This window comes from Fundulus heteroclitus, chromosome 24 (genome assembly GCF_011125445.2).
Source record: "Fundulus heteroclitus isolate FHET01 chromosome 24, MU-UCD_Fhet_4.1, whole genome shotgun sequence".
NCBI lineage: Eukaryota > Metazoa > Chordata > Actinopteri > Cyprinodontiformes > Fundulidae > Fundulus > Fundulus heteroclitus.
Window position 1 is genome coordinate 10,800,528 of NC_046384.1, and position 19,736 is coordinate 10,820,263.

The following is a 19,736-nucleotide window of genomic DNA, read 5'->3' on the forward strand; positions in this document are numbered from 1 at the left end:
TCCTCGGGATCCACTAGAACATGGGGAAAAAAGTGAAGTACAAGAATATTCTACAAAATGGTAGCCTTTAATTATTATACTGTATTTTAAAAAGCAACTTCTTCCTCCTTTTTAAAAGCCACTGTTGAATGATGCGTTTGTTTATAACAGCCACCAATAAGAAGGCTGGGGGAAAAAATAGGTTATTTTTACTTTTGTTGCATGAGGCATGTCTCACCCTTTTTTTTTTTTTTTTTTTTTTTTTACAAAATGACACATAGTGCCATCCGTTTCCTATATAAATGTCTTCTTCAACAAAAAATTAGTATTTTGACCTGAAAACCCCCCCCCCCCCACAAATTAAGTAGAGAAATTGAACTCTACAACTTGAAAAAGAGAAACATTGCACAGGAGATCGAGTTGCTTCAAAATGACATTCAGAGTAAGTTCTAATACACCATTTGACAGTAGTATTGCTGACTTTACATAATTATCTCTTATTGCAGACAAAAGATGACTTGCTGGCTTTTCTTTATAAATAATTGTTTAAATAAAATGACAGGAACTAAGCATTATTTGTTTCGTCTTTTATTAAACATTAAAAAATGTTGTTCCACAATTCTGTCCCGTCCTCTGCCACTAGGTGGTCCAAGTGCACTGGCTGGACAGACTTCCCTATCTCCTCCGCTTATAAAGCTGCGATCTAATCTTGTTTACATGAAATAAGCCTGCTCTCGAGCAGGTTCAAGCTTGCGCACATGTTGCTATGACAACAAGTGCAGGATGAGTTTCGAAGAACCAAACGATCCAAGATCATGCCAAATCGTCAACAATCAAATCCAGCTAACTGAGTTAGCGACGTACGAAGAACGGACCCCAGAACTACAAAACTTGACAGACTACAATGCTAATACAGGAACTACAGGGCTAGACAGGATCTACAGGGGCTAAAGCTAGAAAACCAAAACAAAACCAGAAAACTAGGAAGGGGACCAGAACCTAAAGCAAAACTATAAAACAAAGCAAAACAGGGAGACGAGAGTAGGTACAGCTAAACTAATGAAAAAATAGATAACTAAAGCTAGAAATAAGAACACAAGCAAAACAGGAAGTCTAAGGTAAAAACTAGAATTCAGAAGCAAAACTCGAAAGAGTAAAGGCAAACCTAGAACAATAGAACAGAGCTGAAAAGAAATAAAACCAAAAGCTAAATAGAAACCCTAGTACTCTAAAATAGGAACTAAAAAGCTAAGCAGAACCTGAACACAGAACAAAACTGAAACTAAAGAACTCTAAGAAATCTAAGAAACACTGAAATACTCTAAAACTAAGGAATGTAAAGTAACTCAAAACACCAGGGTCAAAAATAACTCAAAACAAAAACAGAAACCTGAAGGCGCTGGGCAGCAAAGTCTTAATATGCTGGGCAGCGACAATACTTACGCTGGGCAGCGACGACTAAAAGCGCCGTCTTTAAGTGCTGGGCAGCGTCAGAGGCGGGTCTCGCGGAGAGCGATCCCGTGGAACAGAGTCATAGGCAGGGCTTCGCAGCACAGCGACCCAGGCGAGACGACCCGGAGGCGGGGTAGATCCTGCCAGCTTCTGCACCAGGCTCTGTGGGTGCTCGGGTCCATCCCTTGGCCGGTCCATAATGTCATGATATTTTTCTGGGATGAACCCGGACACAGCACGCACACACAGAGCTAGTTCTTAGAAGTGAGTTTATTGAACAGGGAGGATGATGGATGACGAGAAGAACCTGAGTCTTTTAACTGACAGAGATGTAGGGTGCAGAAGCTGGCTTCTGGCTGACTGGAACAAAAACAAAGTTGAAGTAAAGTCTTCTGGCTGACTGGAACAAAAACAAAATTGAAGTAAAGTCTTCTGGCTGACTGGAACAAAAACAAAGTTGAAGTAAAGTCTTCTGGCTGACTGGAACAAAAAACTGAGCTGACACAGGATTCTGGCAGAAACTGAGCGAGAGTGAACACTATGGACCGGCGACAAGAATAGAATGAGGTGAGTTTATAAAGAGGTGAACACAGGTGGCAACAGATCAGAGATAATTGCAGCCTGACAGGTGGAACCAATCAGGCTGCGCAGGGAAGACAGAGAGGAAGGGAGGCTCAGCATGCAGCCTACAAGCTGCATCCTGACAAAATGTATTCATAATATAGTATAAGCATCATTTAGTGAACATGCTTCAGTGTCACATGTTCTCCCGGACCAAAATCAGGAATACATTCCATTTACTATATATCCCTTATCTAAATAAATACATTGACCTTCAAAAATAAACAGATTTTTCTCCCCTTTTAAACGTCTTGTATCAAGACAAGGCAGGGCAGTCAAACTTCTTCATTTTTGGTAAAAAAAAAATAATCTATAAATAGTGAACAAATGTTAAAACCAAATAAAGCACCATTTTATAAAAAATTAAGACAAGATTCAGTTAAGTAGTTGTAAACAATCAGAAGATGATCATGGGAGTGTGTAACAGTCTGGTTACTAGAACTGTTAACTGCTGATCTAATTTATTTCATGTTTAGCTGCCTTCTCAATCTAACCACACATTGTTTTGTTAGTGTTGATAATTAAACATTTGCTAAAAGTACGTGTTCCTGTCGTCATGGTGATGGTTGGGACTCGCTGTTTTGCCTCAGTTTTTCAGGTATTCGTAGTCTGAGCTCTATGCTGTCCGGCAGAGGTGGTCCATCCAGCCTTAAGCACCAAAACAATATGTTAATAAGAAATTACAGACCTTAAACAGGGGAAGAATATGTGATTTATAATGTGCAGCAAATATACAGTATGTGTTACATTAACAAGGAATAAAACAGGAAATAAATCTGAATCTGTGTAACTGAGGAATGAAGAAATAAAATGCTTACCTCTGATTCTCTGTGGCTTCCTGTGAAGGTTTCTTATTCCTGTGATGATTTAAGAGAAATTAAACAAAAAAAAAAAAACAGCAAATAAATGTTTCTGAGACATTAATGAGATAAAACTCAACAACCAAAACATTGTTTCATAGAAGTACCTTTTGTAAAATTCTTTTCTGAACAGGAAAATAAAAATACAGAAAGCAGCCATCAGGAATGGAATAATCAGAGACCATCCTTTAGGAAGGAGAGGAAATGTGTTTTAACAACAGAACAAAGTAAAAAACAATCAACATGTGAGAATCTGAAGATGAACTTACTGCAGCCTCTGTCAGATGATCCAGATTTTTCATCCAAACCTAATGGAGATTCAAGCCATTAAAATGTTTCTCCCTTTTGTTGTGCTTTTAGTGAGGTATTATGTGACAGACCAGCACAATATTGTGCATATTTATGAAGTGTAAAGAGAACGATATAAGATTTGATCTGAAAACTGAACATGAATCACTTATGCAAAATATGTTTTTACTGTGAATTAAATCAATTAAATAGAGTATATAATATGATTTGCTGCAAGTTCACCTTCCAACAGAACAAAATAAGCTGTTGTTGTGCTTTCAGTCAAGAGGAATTTAAAATCAGACTGTAAATTGTATGCCACAAAGAAATGTGAGACTTTTACAGGCACCAAGGAACTGGCCCTCACAGCGGGTGGCACAATAGACATAATATAAGCGTAGACCCCTTTCACCCATGTGGGCTGACAGGATTTGGGGGCGCCATCTTGGGGCGGTCGACAGCTCAGCTCAGTGTAATGTGTTGACCAGGTGCAGAATCAATTTTAATCAACTATAACTTGTTTAATATTGAACTAATTTTCACAATTTTTTTTTTTTTTTTTTTTGTTGCTTAAAACTTTAACACTATAGCAATTATAACAAATGGTCCAGTGCACTGAAATAATCTTAGTGGGGTTAAAAACAATAGAATATTCTGACAGGATGGAGGATGTGCACACCTACAACAACACACAGACACACACCCAACTAAAATAAGATATGAGAAAATAGAGCGATAGTATGAAGAGAGAATATATAGAATGAGATAGATATATGAGAAGAATACACACACACACACACAGATATAAATACGTATATAGATTACACAAATATAACAGAGATAGATAGACAAGATGATAGGTATATATAATAGGTAGATATATATATACATATATATATACATATATAAGATTATAGAAGATCATAATATATATTTATATATAGTAGAGAGGATAGATATTATATATATACATACACCACACACACACACACACACACATATATATACATATTATATATATATATATATATATATATATATATATATATATATATATATATATATTTATTTATATATATACATACATACATATGATAGATAGATAGATAGATAGATAGATAGATAGATACATACATACATACATACATACACACACACACACACACACACACACACATATTGGAGAGACTAAGTCACAAAGACTTGGACATGTAGACCTGTATCTCTCTACATACACACACACACACACACACACACACACACACACACACACACACACACACACACACACACACACACACATACATATTGGAGAGACTAAATCACAAAGACTTTGACATGTAGACCTGTATCTCTCTACCCAATATTACAAAAATCACATTCTAATCAAAAATATAAATAATGTTATCTCATCTTACTTGTGAAAAGTTATCCCTCTAGCCCTGACGTAAATAGTCCCTCGATTTAAATAAAAATAAGCCACACAGTGCTGAGGCATCATTAGTGTGTTCAGCTTGAATCAGCACGATAGGGTAGCAGATCGACCGCCCTAAGATGGCGGCCGTAATTCCTGCGCAGCGACAGCCAATGCGGGATCTACTCTTATATTATGTCTATCAGTGGCACCACAACAAACACATGCTCTCTGCCCCTTTGCTTGTGGACTGTGACAGCATCCACATTGGAAAGACCCACAAACATGTTATGCCAGAAGCTGTTTGAATATGATTATTATTATTAATTATAATTTGGTATTATAATTTTAATAATATGTCATTCAAACTCAGATAGTAGCTATAACAAAATATGGCTCAAATGGTGGTGATACCAGGCTATAAGCTTGTAACGATTTATAACACTAATGCATTTATTAATTAGCTGTTATGGACTCATTTATGCTGGAACAGGAGGCCTGATCGGTTTCTGGCCGATGAAATTTATCCAGCAGCGTTGATAACTCAAGTTATAACTGCAATTAAAGTTTAAACCCTTACTTCTTATCACCAATCCAATGATAATGTCTCTGTATTTATGTCGGATGTTAACTCAAAAAGAGTCAACTCTGTATTCTGAAAAACCATGCAACTCTGATTTGGAATGATCACAAACAATTACTATTCCACAGGTTGTCTTTTATTGAACCAAAAGCAATTCCCTGTTACAGTAATTGTCTGATTCAACAACCTTGGAAGCTCTACTCACTACTAAAATGATCTGCGAAAATATATGAAAATAAACAAGTCAAAAATGGATTAAAATGAGAGGTAGCAAATCTTAGTTCAACTCACAGTTGTTTAAACATCACATTCAAGACGTCGGCATTTGATGTAGCAGCATTGAAAGGTAGAGACAGCTCTGAGAAACTGGATGGGCGCCTCTATGTTGTCAACAAGCTGGTGACAGCTTAGCTATGCTGCACCTTCCCAAGATGGCGACTATGATGACACGGGATTTGCAACCTTGCGTGGTACGTAAAGGGGGAGGGCTTAATGACGTAATCAACGCTTACGCTAATGTGGGGTGGTACCTTGATTAAGAGGCGGCCTAAATGAGAAATTCAAGGGGAGAGCATGAACATTGCATCATGGGAACTGCAGTCTGTCACGTCCTGAGCTGGCGTAACAATGGGATGAACATACCAAATGTTCTAACTTAGTTATGTACATAGTTGCTTAGCTTCTTTTTCATCTTCATTGTGCTTAGTAGTTTTAGTTGAGAGTAAGTTTGTTGATTAAAATATTGTGTTAATTCAGATAAAATAGCATTCTATAGTGATGTTCTCTGGGTGTTAATTTTATTTCTGTTAATAAATTCTTAAACTTGAAGAGAAATTGTCACTTATTTATCCTATATGTGTACAGAGTTTGCTGTTTAAAGAATGCCAGTGCTCGAATCATCGCTTTCAACTATATTTGTGGTATCAGCTGTTTGGACTGATATGCATCTGGCAATACCTAACAGGCCGAGAGCTATTTACTAAACATTAAGTTACTTAAAACTGGCGTAATGGCACAACACTGTTCATTAAATCTGACTGAATTTGAGCTATTATAGAATAACTGGCAAATATTTCTAGATGTACAACCCTGACGTCTGTAACTTAAAGACTGTAACTGCAGAGAACTCTGCAAAGTATTGACTTGAGATACTTTAAGCTAGAGTTGGTAATCATGTTCAGAAACATTTTTTGTTATATTGGGTGAAATGGTCCCCCCATCTTCAGAGTAGTCGATAGATTATGTGTTCAGAAAAGGGAATGAAAAAAATCAGATCTCTGTAAGAGATGCAGGACTGTAAAAACTCGGGCCAACCCCTGTCATTCAGCCAAAACTAAAAGTAGGTGGAGCTTAGAGGAGGTGCCACTGTAACTTTATCAGAGATTTTTATTTGCATGAAATTTATAAAGCCAGGAAATGTTTTCCTTAACCTTCACAATGATTCTTAGCTTTGCATAAAAAACATAAGAAAACTTTGCATAAAGTTTTAATGAAACACTTTAAAATGTATAGTTGTAATGTTATAAAATATGAAAACGGCTGAGGAAAATTATTATCTGCAATGGACTGTATCTAAGTGTTCAAATGGTTCTTCTCACCACCATCAGATCTCTGTGAGGGTCCAGGAACGGTGAGCAGCAGCTCTCTGGGAGCAGCAGAGAGAACTGACACTGAACATCCAACCTGTGTGCTGCTGGAAGCTGACAGCAGAGCTGTGGTGGTGACGGTGACGGTACCGTTGCTGTTGCTCACCCTGGTGGTGTTGTAGAGGGACAAGCTGAGGTTCTGCTGTGGAGCAGTCAGTGTTACAGTGGGAGCAGGTCGACCTGTGGCTGAACAGGACACAACTGACCCTGCAGGAGAGCTTGATCTGCTGACATCAAGGACGGGTCCATGCAGCTCTGGACAGAGAACAACCATCATGATCAGCATCTAGTTCTAGAAGTTAACCCTGTAATACAGTCTGGTTCTCACCATAAACCTCCAGGCAGGTTCTCCCTGTCAGAGCTCCATCAGGGAAGGTGTTGAACAAACAGAGATAACATCCTTCATCCTGCTCTGTAACATTCCTGATGACTATGGAGGTCTTCTGCAGTCCAGCTTCTGTGAACTGAACTTTATCTTTAAAGTCAGAATTCACTGTTTGACCAAAATACTCGCTGTAGGAGCCGATGTTCCTCTCTTTGTTCCCCAAGACCTTCTGCCAGGTGACCTGCTGGACATCTTTAGTTTCCAGGAGGAGACAGCTGAGAGGAGCATCTTCTCCCACTGCTGCTAACACAGTCTGCTGGGTTTGAATCAAAACTGCTAGACCTGTAGGAAACAGCCAAAAAAAATTATCAGAGTAACGGGTTGTTGGTGTTGGGCAATACAGGTTAAGTAAGTTGCTTCTTGGACCTGCCAAAATTCTCTTTAGTTTAATAAAAACAAAATTGATAGAAATAATTTTTGGACCAATAGACGAGTGATCAAGAGTTGCTTCAGGTAGAAAACACTAACGAGGACCGAATACAGTTACAAGTTAGCTTTCATTTCCAGGATTAATGGACCAAAACTGACATAATTCCTCTCTCTCTCATTTGTGCGTGTTTTTTTTCCCTTGTACTATAGAGAGAAGTAGATCCCACCTTTAGTCATCAAACTTAAACCCCGGGCACATTACAAAGTGGCAGGTGCCACACACGTCCAGTACCGCCCTCTACCCTCGGAACTCCCACCCTGGAAGTCCCCTAGCATCCTCCCCCTTCTGGTATAATGTCACAGTGTTTCATGACTACCAGATGCGTATCCTTTAACCTAAGACCTATGATCAAAGATTTATGACATGTAACCTAAGACCTGCTTCCTACGATGGACTTGTTGATGACCAGATGCTAGCGGCCATCTGGAGACATTGGCTTCCTTATGCTTACTACACTATCGCCTTTTTTGAACTGTCTAACGACCAAATCCTAACTATGTTGTTAGAGATTATGAGATTACAGAAACTGGACTGCAAAATCAGTTATCGTGGCAATTACAGATAGACGGACTCTGGAGGCACAGAATTTGACATACTCAGATTGGACAGAATGACTGATTAGGGGAAAATGTGTCAGCTAGGACACGTCTGCGTGATAGTATGATCCTTTACACCAATGTGATGAACAGAACACTGATATCACACTGGGCACGCCCTGAATTGGTGTACACAATGGGTCCTACTTAATGTCTGTGTGAGGAATGAACCGGGCTCTCTCTGGCGTCTGGAAATCTGCCCGTCGCGTTGTTGTGTATGAGAGCCCAGTACTGAAGCTGTAAACATCCCTCTGCCTTTTAGTTTAAATGTGGTAAAATACAGTTTTGGTTTCAAGAGTCTTTTTATTACAACAAAAGTCTACAACAGAAACATAACATTTATTCAGCAAAAGAACCCAGGGTGACAGCAGCAAGGTGATTTAATAACAATGTGGGTGGAGTTTCTGGCTTAAATACGGTTTTAAAAAATTGCGTCAAGGAAAACGTTCTTTTTTCAAAAATCAAAGACTCGCCATAAATTGGAGAAGCGATCACCGGATCAGTGGCAACAGAAATGGATCAAGAACTAGGCCCAGCCATCTTCGATAACATGCATGCAGCGTGCGAGATCGCTATTATTCAACACTGAGAAATGGAAAGCGTTGAGGATGACCCTGGGTCACCCCGATCTATGAGAAAAACAACTGCTTCAAGATCCTCAAACAATCGACGAACCCTTTCAAGCGGGACATCTCTTATATATCTGACTAGAAGCTTGTTTCTGCATGCAAGCAGATGTGGGAACAAGCAATTCCCTCCCTAGATCTGTTTGTTTTGAAAGCTTTCAGTACAAACAGTAAAATATTCATTTCTTTTTTTTTCTTTTTTTTTTTTTTTTTTCCCCAGTGTCCTGTCTAGCAATATGGCAATAGGAATTGATATCTCAATGCCAGATAGAGCTCGACAGATTTTGCTTTTACAAGTGGAGCAAACAGCTTTCGCCATAGTGCTCCACTTGATTTATGCTTGTAAATAGCTTTATTATGATTCCTGCAAGGAGAATTTCAAATTATATGGACATGACAATGGGAGAGTAAAGGAAGAACAAAAAGTGAAAGAAAAGAAAAAAAAGAGTAGAGGTGAAAGAAAGAGGAGATAAAAGGGAGAGAATGATAAAACCTTCTTTGTCTGCTCCATCACCTGGAAAGAGACACAAAAAGAACAGCACAACCAACAGACATAAAGCAACAGATACACTCGAATAACACCTAGATGCCATTGCTAAATCATATATATTATTATGTAAGCTGACATGTGTAATGTGATATTTGAAAAAAGAAAGTGAAAAAACATAAATAAATAAATAAATAAATTATAAGATTACTGTATATAAGTGAACACTTAATACCTGGGACCCAGCACCTGTGGGAGATGTGAAAGTGCACTAGTTTAGGTGAAGATTATCCAGAAATAGCTTGATAGTGATTGTGGAGAACCGAAGACCCACCTTCCCCGAGCACAGAGGCAGGCGTCAGGGGACCCGTAACCCCGGACTCCCAAAGGGGTCCCTAAAGCAGGTCGCCCAGGAGGGGCCGACACAGGATATCTGCAACCCCCCCCCCCAAGGAAGGAGCAGAGACGACCCCGAGGAAATCCCCCAGCCACCGCAATGCCGACGCCCTCAAGAGCCGCGGAGACGAGCTCGTGGGCTCCGCTGGCAGCTAGCCCCGCTGAAGTGGTCCCGGCCATGGGCCCTGAGGGCCAGAGGCACCAGGGGCGCCCCGCCCCCGCGACGAGGGCCCCGGCCGCCCCCCGGGGGGCCAGGCCCCGCGAAGAGGCGCCGGGAGTGGGCCGGCGCACGCCCGGGAACCCACCCCAAACCCGAAGCCAACTAATGCGCCAGGGGGCCAAGGCCCCCTGCCAACGAAGTGGAGGAGGGCAGGACGTGGGGGGATGGGCTCCGCACCTAGCGGAGACTTGAGATGTTCTTGGCAGAGGGAGCGGACCACACCCATACCTGAAAAAAAAAAAAAAAAAAAAAAAAAAAAAAAAAAAAAAAAAAATACACCCCATCCCTCCCTTGTGCCCCACTCACCACACACAGAAAAAAAAAAAAGACGCTGTACACACATTCCCACATAACACTCACATCCAACACTGACCAAAGGGGGGGGGGGGGTCACCCCAAATCGACTATACGACTGCTTGTGCCCGACCCCCGGCCCCAGACCAGACGCCCCCCGGACCGGGCCCCCCCAAGAGGGCGGGCCAACACGACCCGCACGAGCCACCCGGCCAGAGCCCCCCCTCCCCCTAAATACCTAATAAACCCCCTCCCTCCCCCCACCTTACCCTTGCCATCCCTGCCCCCCGCCCCCTGGGGGGAGCAGAGGCATCAGCCCCAGACCTGGCAAGCCGCTGACTGCACACCGCAGCCCCCCGCCAAGACCCCGGACACAGTGGCCCGCACCTCCTCCAGGCCCCAGACTCCTTGCCGCCATCGGAGAATGGGGGTGTGCAGAAGACCCCGACCCTCCCTACGCCTGCTCAAATGTTGTGTTGTTGCATGTTGTTCTCAAGTGCGTTTAAAAACTGGGAGCGCCAAACGGGATGCACGGCACAGCCCACCCCCCTTCCGGAAGGTAGCTGTTGCCAGCGCACCCCCTCCGTGTGACTGCCCAGAACCCTCAATGTCTAAGTGGGAGAGGAGGTGAAGGGAGCCGTCCGAGGTGAGGCCCACACAACATAAGCCCCCCCCAGACGTCTTCCATCCACCCCCCCACCCCCCTACCATGGCCTATATGAGTGTGCGATGTGAAAAATGTTTGAAGTGAAAGTGTCTAAGATGCATGATAAAATTGGGGAGAGGAGCGTCACCAGAAAGTGGCAACCTCCAGTAACGCCCCCTCCCTCATGACCTACATGTGTGGCGGCGTGATGGAGCAGGCAGAGGGAGGAGTCCGGGGATGGGGAGCAAATGACTGGGAAGCCAACCCAGGGAGCCAGCTCCCCTACTGACTCCAATAGGCACCCCCGCTCCCCGAAAGCCCCACCCAGAGAAGGGGGCCTCGCCAGCGGCACCACCATAGCCCGGGGGCCAGGGAGAGGCCGCAGGGCCCGCCAGCCAACCACCCACCAGGACCAACACCTCAACCCCCCCAGCCCACCCACCAAGCCTACTTAAACTAAATAAATAAATAAATAAATAAATAAATATAATAATAATAATAATAATAATAATAATAATAAGAGGGGGGGACCCTGGCCAGCCGGCCCGCACGAGCCATCCCAAACCCCACCCCCCAGGTGAAACCCGCACCGGAAGACGACACGGACCAGGACCGGGACAGGGGGCCGGACACAAGCCCACCAGAACGTCAACCCCCCCAACCCCCCCCCCACCCCCCCCCCACCCGTAGATTTAATCCCTCCCCAACACTAACGTTCAAACAACTCACCATACATTCGACAGTAGACATCCAGGCTGGGTAGGTCCCTACTTCCCCTCCTTTCCCCCTCCCCCCACTGGCAGAGTGCCTATCCAATGAAGGAGAAGAGCATCTGCCCAGAGGTGTTAATGACCATGCCCCCCTACCAGCTCAACGGGCCCCGAGGCCCCCCAGCGCACCAGAGGCCCCGTGCAGGGGCGGACACCCGGGCGCGCGCCGGCCCACACCAAAAGCGGCACACCCCCCGGAACCGGAACCCCCGAGGCCCCGCCAGGGGCCCGCGCCCGAGGGACGGCGCGCCCCAGGGACCCCAGACCCCCAGACCCACCCCGGCCCCACCCAGCGGCAGCACAGCTACCAGGTCAGTAACCCACTGTCCGTCAACACGCAGCTCCCAAAGAGCGCCGCAAGCGGCTGCTGTAGGCCACCCGTAGGCCTCCCAAACTCCTCCCAGATGGGGGCAACAGACCCCGGAGCCGGATCCACCAGGCGCCCTACTCCAAGTGACCCCAGGGCCCCAGGAACCCCTCCATCCAGCCACTGCGCCCTGCAGGAAGCAACCCACCGCCCCCTATTCCACTAAGTGATGGTGTTGACCAGAGGAGCCCAAAGAGACCAATCAGATGTGGAAGCAGATGCTGTCTCTAGATTAATATGATCCAACAAAAGATCTCTATACTGATTGATACTGAGATTTTGTTTACTTTTCTAATTCATGAGGATAGTTTTCTTTGCGATGCATAAAGCAGTAAAAACCATGTAAACTATTTCTTTTTTCAGAGGACTTTCCTCAAAATTACCGAGCAGGCAAACTGAAATATTCATTTCTAAACTCTTTAGAAGTTCATGTTGCTGGGGCATTCCGTTCTCTATGAGAAAAACACTGACATGTCAGGACCAGCCTCTAAAACCAATCCTCTTCTAAGACCCCTCCCTCCCTTCTATCCTATAGAAAAAGTGAATGAAGGTTCCCTTTTGACTGATTCTTCACTCATTCTCCTACACGTGAAAAGACAGACATGACTGTTTTTTAGGTTTCTTTACTTTATATACATGTCCCACCCCCAAGTTTCGCTTTGGATCCCATCATTCATGCAGAATTGCAGCTTTGGATGTGATAGAGCAAAATAAATTAGGACTCCATAAGAAAGAGAAGTAAAACTCTTTTTTGTGTTTAGTTTTTAATAACAGGTATTGGCCAAGAAACAAAGGCATAACTAAGAAAAAAAGAAAGACAACGATTAAATTATCTTGGACACAGAAATAATTTATCCCAGTTGTTGATATTGCTTCATGCTGCTATCATTAAATGTTGCAAAAGTTGTTCAAAAGCAACAATTAGCTTACATGCACCATGACATTGAGACATGTCAAGTCTTAGCATTTTAACACTGCAAGCTTTTCTAATTAATCGGTTCATTCATTTGTTTAATTACAAAGGCTGCATTTCGGTTTTCAGTGTGACAATAAGGGACATAAATGTAACTAATCTTTCATCGATGCATCATGCATCCCCCTGGTGCCAGCAGGGTTCTTTCAGCTGCTGATATTATTTTCTGCTTTGCTCAAACAGTTGCTGTCCTCAGCTAAAAATAACACTATTTGTTCAAAATGACCCTGACAGAGGTCAGGACATGCTTGTTGCCTTTGCGTCTTATTATGCCAAAACACATCCTGCAGCATTCTATTTCTCCTCTGTTCTCTATCAGTGAGAAAATGACACATCACCATTGTTATTTGGGGACCTCAGCTGCTGTATGGGTATAAGAGAACTCTAAAGCCCCCATGAACTCGTAACCATGATACAAAAGAGTGGGTTTAGGCGGGCGGCCTTGGTTTGGTGGATCAGAGTTGAGCACATTCTTGCTGACCCACAGATAGACGCCAGAAAATGACCAGCTCTGCTGACCTTTAGTCAGTTCAATGACTAAATGTGAGGTCTACTTCTCTCTTGCTATCAACCAATCACAGCTCTTAAAGGACAGCGTCCCAGAGGACAACAAAGTCAACCACACCTCCTCACTAAGATGAAAAATTGCTGTTATTTCGTTACTCAGAGTCGCTCTCAGCTGTGATCTAAATCATTCTTAAGCTAAGACTGCTGCGTAGGATGTTTTAGGCTAAGATAGGAGCTCTCTGAGAGGACTCTGAGAATCTTTGTGAATACGGGCCCTGGTTAAGAGAACAGGATGAAGGAAAGCCAGCCAGAGTTTTTACTTTCTGATGCCATATTTATCCAATTCCTCTGTTGTGAACTCAATTTATCTTATGTACAATTTAAGGACAGGGCTTTATTTTTACCCTGCTGTGTACTTGGGCATGAACTTCATAACAGTTGTGAAGGAGCTGTGCTTCATCCAATACAATGTTGGTAAGAAAATAGAATCTGGTTCACTTCCTTTCTTTCTCTGCAGGAGAATAATAGTTTTAGACGAAACTGGAAATCCACAAAATTACACCATAGATTTCACACCATTTTCTTAAAATAGGGAAGGAAAAGTAATGTGCTAAAACAAAGTACACTACTGAAGTTAGGAGGGAAAGTAGCAGCTAGATGTTATTGATCCTATGCATTGTGGTAGTACCGAGTTAGAACTGCTTTTGCATTCATATCCTCTTTATTCCTTTATGGCACAATAGATCCACCAAGGTTTCAGAAACATTCCTCAAACGTTCTGGTCAATCCTGACATCAAAGCATCAGACGGTTGCTGCAGATTTCCCTGCTCCGTGTAATGGATGAGATAATCTTGTTAGAGCACATCCCAAAGGTTCTCAGAGGGATTTAGATCTGGAGACCACCAGAGGACAGTAAACTCATCATTGTGCTAAATGATCAGTCTAAGGTGATGTGCATTCAGAGATCTGCATAGCTTGGTTTGACTCAGTTTTTGTCTGAGCTTTCACTGCATTTCAGTCATCTTGAAGCAATCTGTATCCCCTCTGTAACATCAACAAAAATGTTTTTGCATGCAACTCCACATTACCCCAGACATTTCGAATTGAGACAGCTTTCTGGATAGGAAGTGAAACGTCTTCAAACTTCAGAAAAAAAGTCCAGTTGTTTTGTTTTTTAACTTTTTTGGAATCAACAAAAAATTGTTGTCCACACAACTGCTGCTAGGGGATATTTTCTCTCATCTAGGTCAGTGGTTCCCAACCCTGGTCCTCAGGGACCCCTGTCCTGCATGTTTTAGGTGTCTCCTCGGTTCCACACGCCTGATTTAAAATAATGGTTGATTAAGAGACTTCTGCAGCAGTTGATGGCTGCAAAGGAGATCCTGCAATCATTTGAATCAGTTGAACTGGAACAGAGACGTCTCAAACATGTAGGACAAGGGTCCCCAGGGACCAAGGTTGGGAACCATTGATCTTACACCATTCTCAGATTGTTGTGCCTAAGAGATTCAGTAGATTCAACAAGTCTCAGAGACCTTTGAACCAGTCTTCTGGCATTAAGAACCATATCCAACCAAGTCCTCTTCACAACATTTAGATGCCTGCGTACATTAGCCTACTGTCATGTGATTGGCTAAGATGCTATTTGAATCATCAAGCAATTAAACAGAAACAGGTGTAGCTAATAAAGCGATGGCTCGGTCTGGTCTAGGCTGTACCTTGGTGATTAGACCCAATAACAAAACTCCACTTCTGGACCTCTACTGACCTCAGTAATCAAGTTTCCCTCAACATCAGCTGCTCTGTCAGCTTTCAGCCCCTCCTTGACTCTCCTAAAATCTCTTTACTCATTCGCCTGTTCAAATACCTGCAGGATGGATCAGTACGATAGCATTAACAGGGACTTTACCACATTTAGGGTTTACTGGCAACAGTTACAACTACACTAGTGTTGTGCCAACACAGCAGGGAGGCAGACTTTAACTGTAGAAGACAGGCAGCTGCTAGAAGTTAGAAGAATAAACAAAATGGTAAATAACCAGTACTTGTTTAGCGCCTTATCAAGTCCTGAGGACTCCAAAGTGCTTTATACTACATTCAGTCACTCACACGTTGACAGTGGTGAGCCATATTGTAGCCACAGATTCCCTGGGTTAGGCGCCAATCGGCACCACCAGAACCTCTGACCATCTGAAGCAGGCAAGAGCGTTTTGCCCAAGGACGCAACAACTTAGACGAAGCAGGGGTTTGAACTGGCAACCCTCATCCTGGTAGGTTACAGGATGAACCTAGAACTCCTAGCTCCTGCGTCACTGTCCCCCAAAATAACAATAAATAATATACTAATAATAATGAGTTAAAATATCACAGCTCAAAGTTCTTTTGTCATCTTAGGTTTAAACTTCCTGAAGTTAAGCAATGTGTCTTTGTGTTATTTTCACTGTGAAGCAACCCTGTTGCTCAACAGCTATGCCAACTGTCCCGGGTTAATGCAACAACACCCATGACATGCTTAAAGTCATATTTGCAAGTCTAAGACTTATGACTACTGACTGAAAATAATCCTCTTCTGTCACATACTCACTTCAGAGGTCTATTGCGATAAAGGTGGAAAAGCCCAACAAATTCGGAATATTGGATTTGCTACGTGGAGCCCAGTGACAAAGACTTCAAGCTGACCAAGGCTTGCTCTCAAAACAAAAAGTGTATTTTGGATTTCGGCCTCCCCCCTTATCAAAACACCCCTGGATGTTATGGCGGAAGGGCCCAGAACTGCTGCTCCCTCCCCCTGCGGACTCCTGTGGATGCGTTCAGAACTGGAGCCGGTTGATAAACTTTAGATCATATCAAGGACAATGACCTCTGGACAGCGTTCATGGAGAACTTGCCAACACTCACTCACACACACAACTGATGCTCAATCCTACATAGACTCACATGTGACACCTAAGCCTCCAAAGTAACCCTCTGCTGAAATGTTGTCTCGTGATATGTGCTTTTCTTGTGGTGAGATTATTTTGATATCTCAAACTATACCCTTCAAGGATAAAGTGTGAAATATGCCGTTTTTTCCCTCTCCCTTCCCAAATGTGACTCCTATCTTTACACAGAGATAAAAGGCAGTGCCCTATGGAAACCACGTCACGGCGGGGTCTTTAGCATCCGAAAGAATGCCAAAGAACGTTAGGCCATGAATGCCTAACGTTCTTTGGCACGCATGGCCTCAGTCAACCGTTCCCCTGTCCACCTCTCCCCCCCGAGCCCCAAAATGCGTATGTGATGTATGTGATTGATGGTTTGTACTGAAACTGTAATCTCGAATTACAATGCAAATTGTAGTTAAAAATAAAAATTGATTGATAAACATTCACCCTGGTTGCATTTTTTATTTACTTTGATTTAGGTAATCTTATTTAAAAGAGAGAGCTTTAACAAACACACTAAATAATTTATATAAAATAACACAATTGGCTTAATGGATAACAATTGTTCATAAGTCTTGAGTCCCAAACCAAACATCTGGTCAAGGTTTTTTTGTGCGACTCTACGTCAGAAGGACAAGTCACCATCTCTGAGACATCGACCCTGATGCTCAGTTGGCTGCTACTGCAGGGAAACAACTACAACCACAATTATTTCCTTCAAAGAAAAGAAAGTTGAGAATGCAAAATTTTGACTCTTTGTTTTCAAGTAATTATAATTAGATTTAATGCGATTAAGTTCTTTGCCATGTTTTCCATTCATTTTATCAGTTAAAGGATCTCTAAAACTGGTCTTTCAGTATCAGGTGGGGATATGGTTCCCAACCTGTTGTCTTTTGACGGTTAACAAACCTCCATCACTTTTGATGATGCCCGGTTCACACGGCAAGATTTTAAAATTGTCAGACGATTTTCAAAGGCTGAGAGACACCACACATAACGATGAAAAATCGTAGATATAACGGGTTTGCTCATACAGCGTGTGGTGTCCATTGAAACGGTAAGCACAACACACCAAACATGGAGGATAACGAGGAAGACCAACAGCGATAGTGTGTGGAGTAATTTTAACGGAGAAGAAGCATAACATAAAGAAAAGACGTTGATTAGAGTGGAGACAACGCCAACAGGGGCTTTACGTTTGCTACACTATGATATGGAGGCGAATTGTTTTTTATTATACGTTTCCTTCACCTCGCTTTCTGATTGGATACACGTCACATTCAACAGGAGGCGTGTTCACTTGTCCTCGGGGAACATCACACACGCTAGGATAGCAGGTCTAGACCATCCAACATGTTGATATCCCCGATTTGAGGTCATGACGTCCTTCCAAACAGACCCGATTATTCTTAACACACAACACATGAAAGTAATATCTCATAAAAATATCTTGAAAGCCATCCCGATAATTGGGGCGAGTTGGAAGGGGAAGATTGGGGCAAAAAAATCAGAGAAATTATTCTGCCATATTAACCCGGCATAATACCCCCAACCGGCTTCAACAAGACCAGACCTGCATGGTAACTCCATTTATGTTTCTTTTGACCCAACAGATATTTGGGATTTGAGGTTTCTTTTGTGTTTTTGTTTTCCTCGCTTCCATGTTGTTTAAGTCCTTTTGTGGATTGCCAGCCTAGACGACTCCTTTGTGTTTAGTTTCTTAGTTTACGTGTAAGATGTCTATATTTTATTAAAGTTTTTCAGGTTTGCAAGTCTGCCGTCAGCACCTGGGTTCTTCAGTAACCAAACATAACACTGAAAAGTACTTGATGAAACACTATTTTGGCAACTGAGTAACTGGTGGACTGTAATTTTATTGGTCTGCTTAAGAACGTAATTTGAGAGACAAAATGATAAAATAATATTTAACTTCTGGTACTTTTAAATTGTAAAATCAAAACTTATAAGAGGATTAACATCCTTACAAATATTCAAATTAAGGCACAGAAAACACAAATTTCTAAATGAATATTTTTCAAAAGATAAAGTATTTCAATGTGATCCCTACAAATAAAGCTTGAGTGCAATCTGCTTCCTCTGCAGATGTACATTATAGCTACTTTATATTTACTGGTCCTCTATGTGCTATAATAGCCTCTACAGAAAATAGCATTAGAACAACTGAGCTTGAGTAGCTACAAACTTCAAACATTATTCGAGTAGAAGTCAAAACTATGGTGCAGTAAATCTACCATTAGAAGTACAGTTATTTAAAACATTGCACTACCTTTATGTTTTAACATAAGCTCCACCCCCCAGTCTAGTCTGTAGTAATATGGGGGAAATGATGGCTCTGTGCCAGCTTTGTTTGAACAGAACAGACATGTGTTTAAAATTAAACCAAAAACGGTTCTGCAGGAAACCCAAAACTTCAGATCTCGGAGTACCGAACGACTCCGTTCAGATCAGAGTGTAGAGAGATAATAAATGAATCAATGAATCAATTACCAATAGATTAAATACTTTTATCTTCAGGTTAATTAGACAAAGAAATCCTTCTCTCTGCCTAAAAAAGCATCAACAGGGCTTAGTCTCACCTTTCTGAAACGATGATCCACAGGTAAAAAGAACGAAAATTAAACTTAGATCCCTTCCATGTTGGATCGTAATGTGGTTGGGGTAGCAGACTGAGAACGGAAAAGAATCCATGTGTGATGACTTCAGTAAAGTTAGAAAGATATTCACAGATTCGGCTTTTCCGGTGTTGTGCGCAATTCTGTTCCCCCATGGAAATCTGTTCCCCCTGTGTCGGGAGCGCGCGTTGCAGCGAGGGAGGCTGGGCTGAACACTTTCACGTCACTTCTGATAAATTTCTCGGTTAAAACCAAAAATTAAAAAAACTCAAGTCAAGGTTTTAAAATTTACTTTAATCGGTAGCTGTTTCCAAAATATAAAATACACACCACACACTGCCATCTTGGGGCAGTCAACAGCTCAGCTGAGTGTAATGTGTTGACCAGGCGCAGAATAAATTTTAATCAACTATAACTCGTTGAATATTGAACAAATTTTCACGTTGTTGTTGTTTTTTGCTTAAAACTATAGCTATTAGAACAAATGGCCCAGGATGAACCATTAGAACAAATTATATATAGGCTATGGCGAAATCCGTGAAGTAGTAACCTTTTTTTTTTTTTTTTTTTTTTTTTTTTACAATTATTATACAATGAAATACTCCATAGTACATTGAAACAAAAGAACAAAACCTTTT

At 42.2% G+C, this 19,736-nt stretch overlaps 1 protein-coding gene across 2 annotated transcripts; it reads right to left on the minus strand.

The window, feature by feature from the left end:
• Window positions 1–2,067: 2,067 nt before the first annotated feature.
• LOC105921730 (OX-2 membrane glycoprotein-like) lies at window positions 2,068–19,243 on the minus strand. 2 transcript variants are annotated; one of them, XM_036127905.1, is made up of 7 exons: window positions 19,063–19,243; window positions 7,172–7,510; window positions 6,796–7,098; window positions 3,182–3,220; window positions 3,020–3,098; window positions 2,871–2,909; window positions 2,068–2,700 (listed from the first exon to the last, which is right to left on the minus strand). In XM_036127905.1, exons 1-7 carry the CDS (start codon window positions 19,172–19,174, stop codon window positions 2,607–2,609), a joined length of 1,005 nt encoding a protein of 334 aa, XP_035983798.1. In that variant the 5' UTR covers window positions 19,175–19,243; the 3' UTR covers window positions 2,068–2,606. The 2 variants fall into 2 exon arrangements, with proteins under 2 accessions (XP_035983798.1, XP_035983799.1); XM_036127906.1 differs by lacking the exon at window positions 3,182–3,220.
• Between the last annotated feature and the right edge of the window lie 493 nt (window positions 19,244–19,736).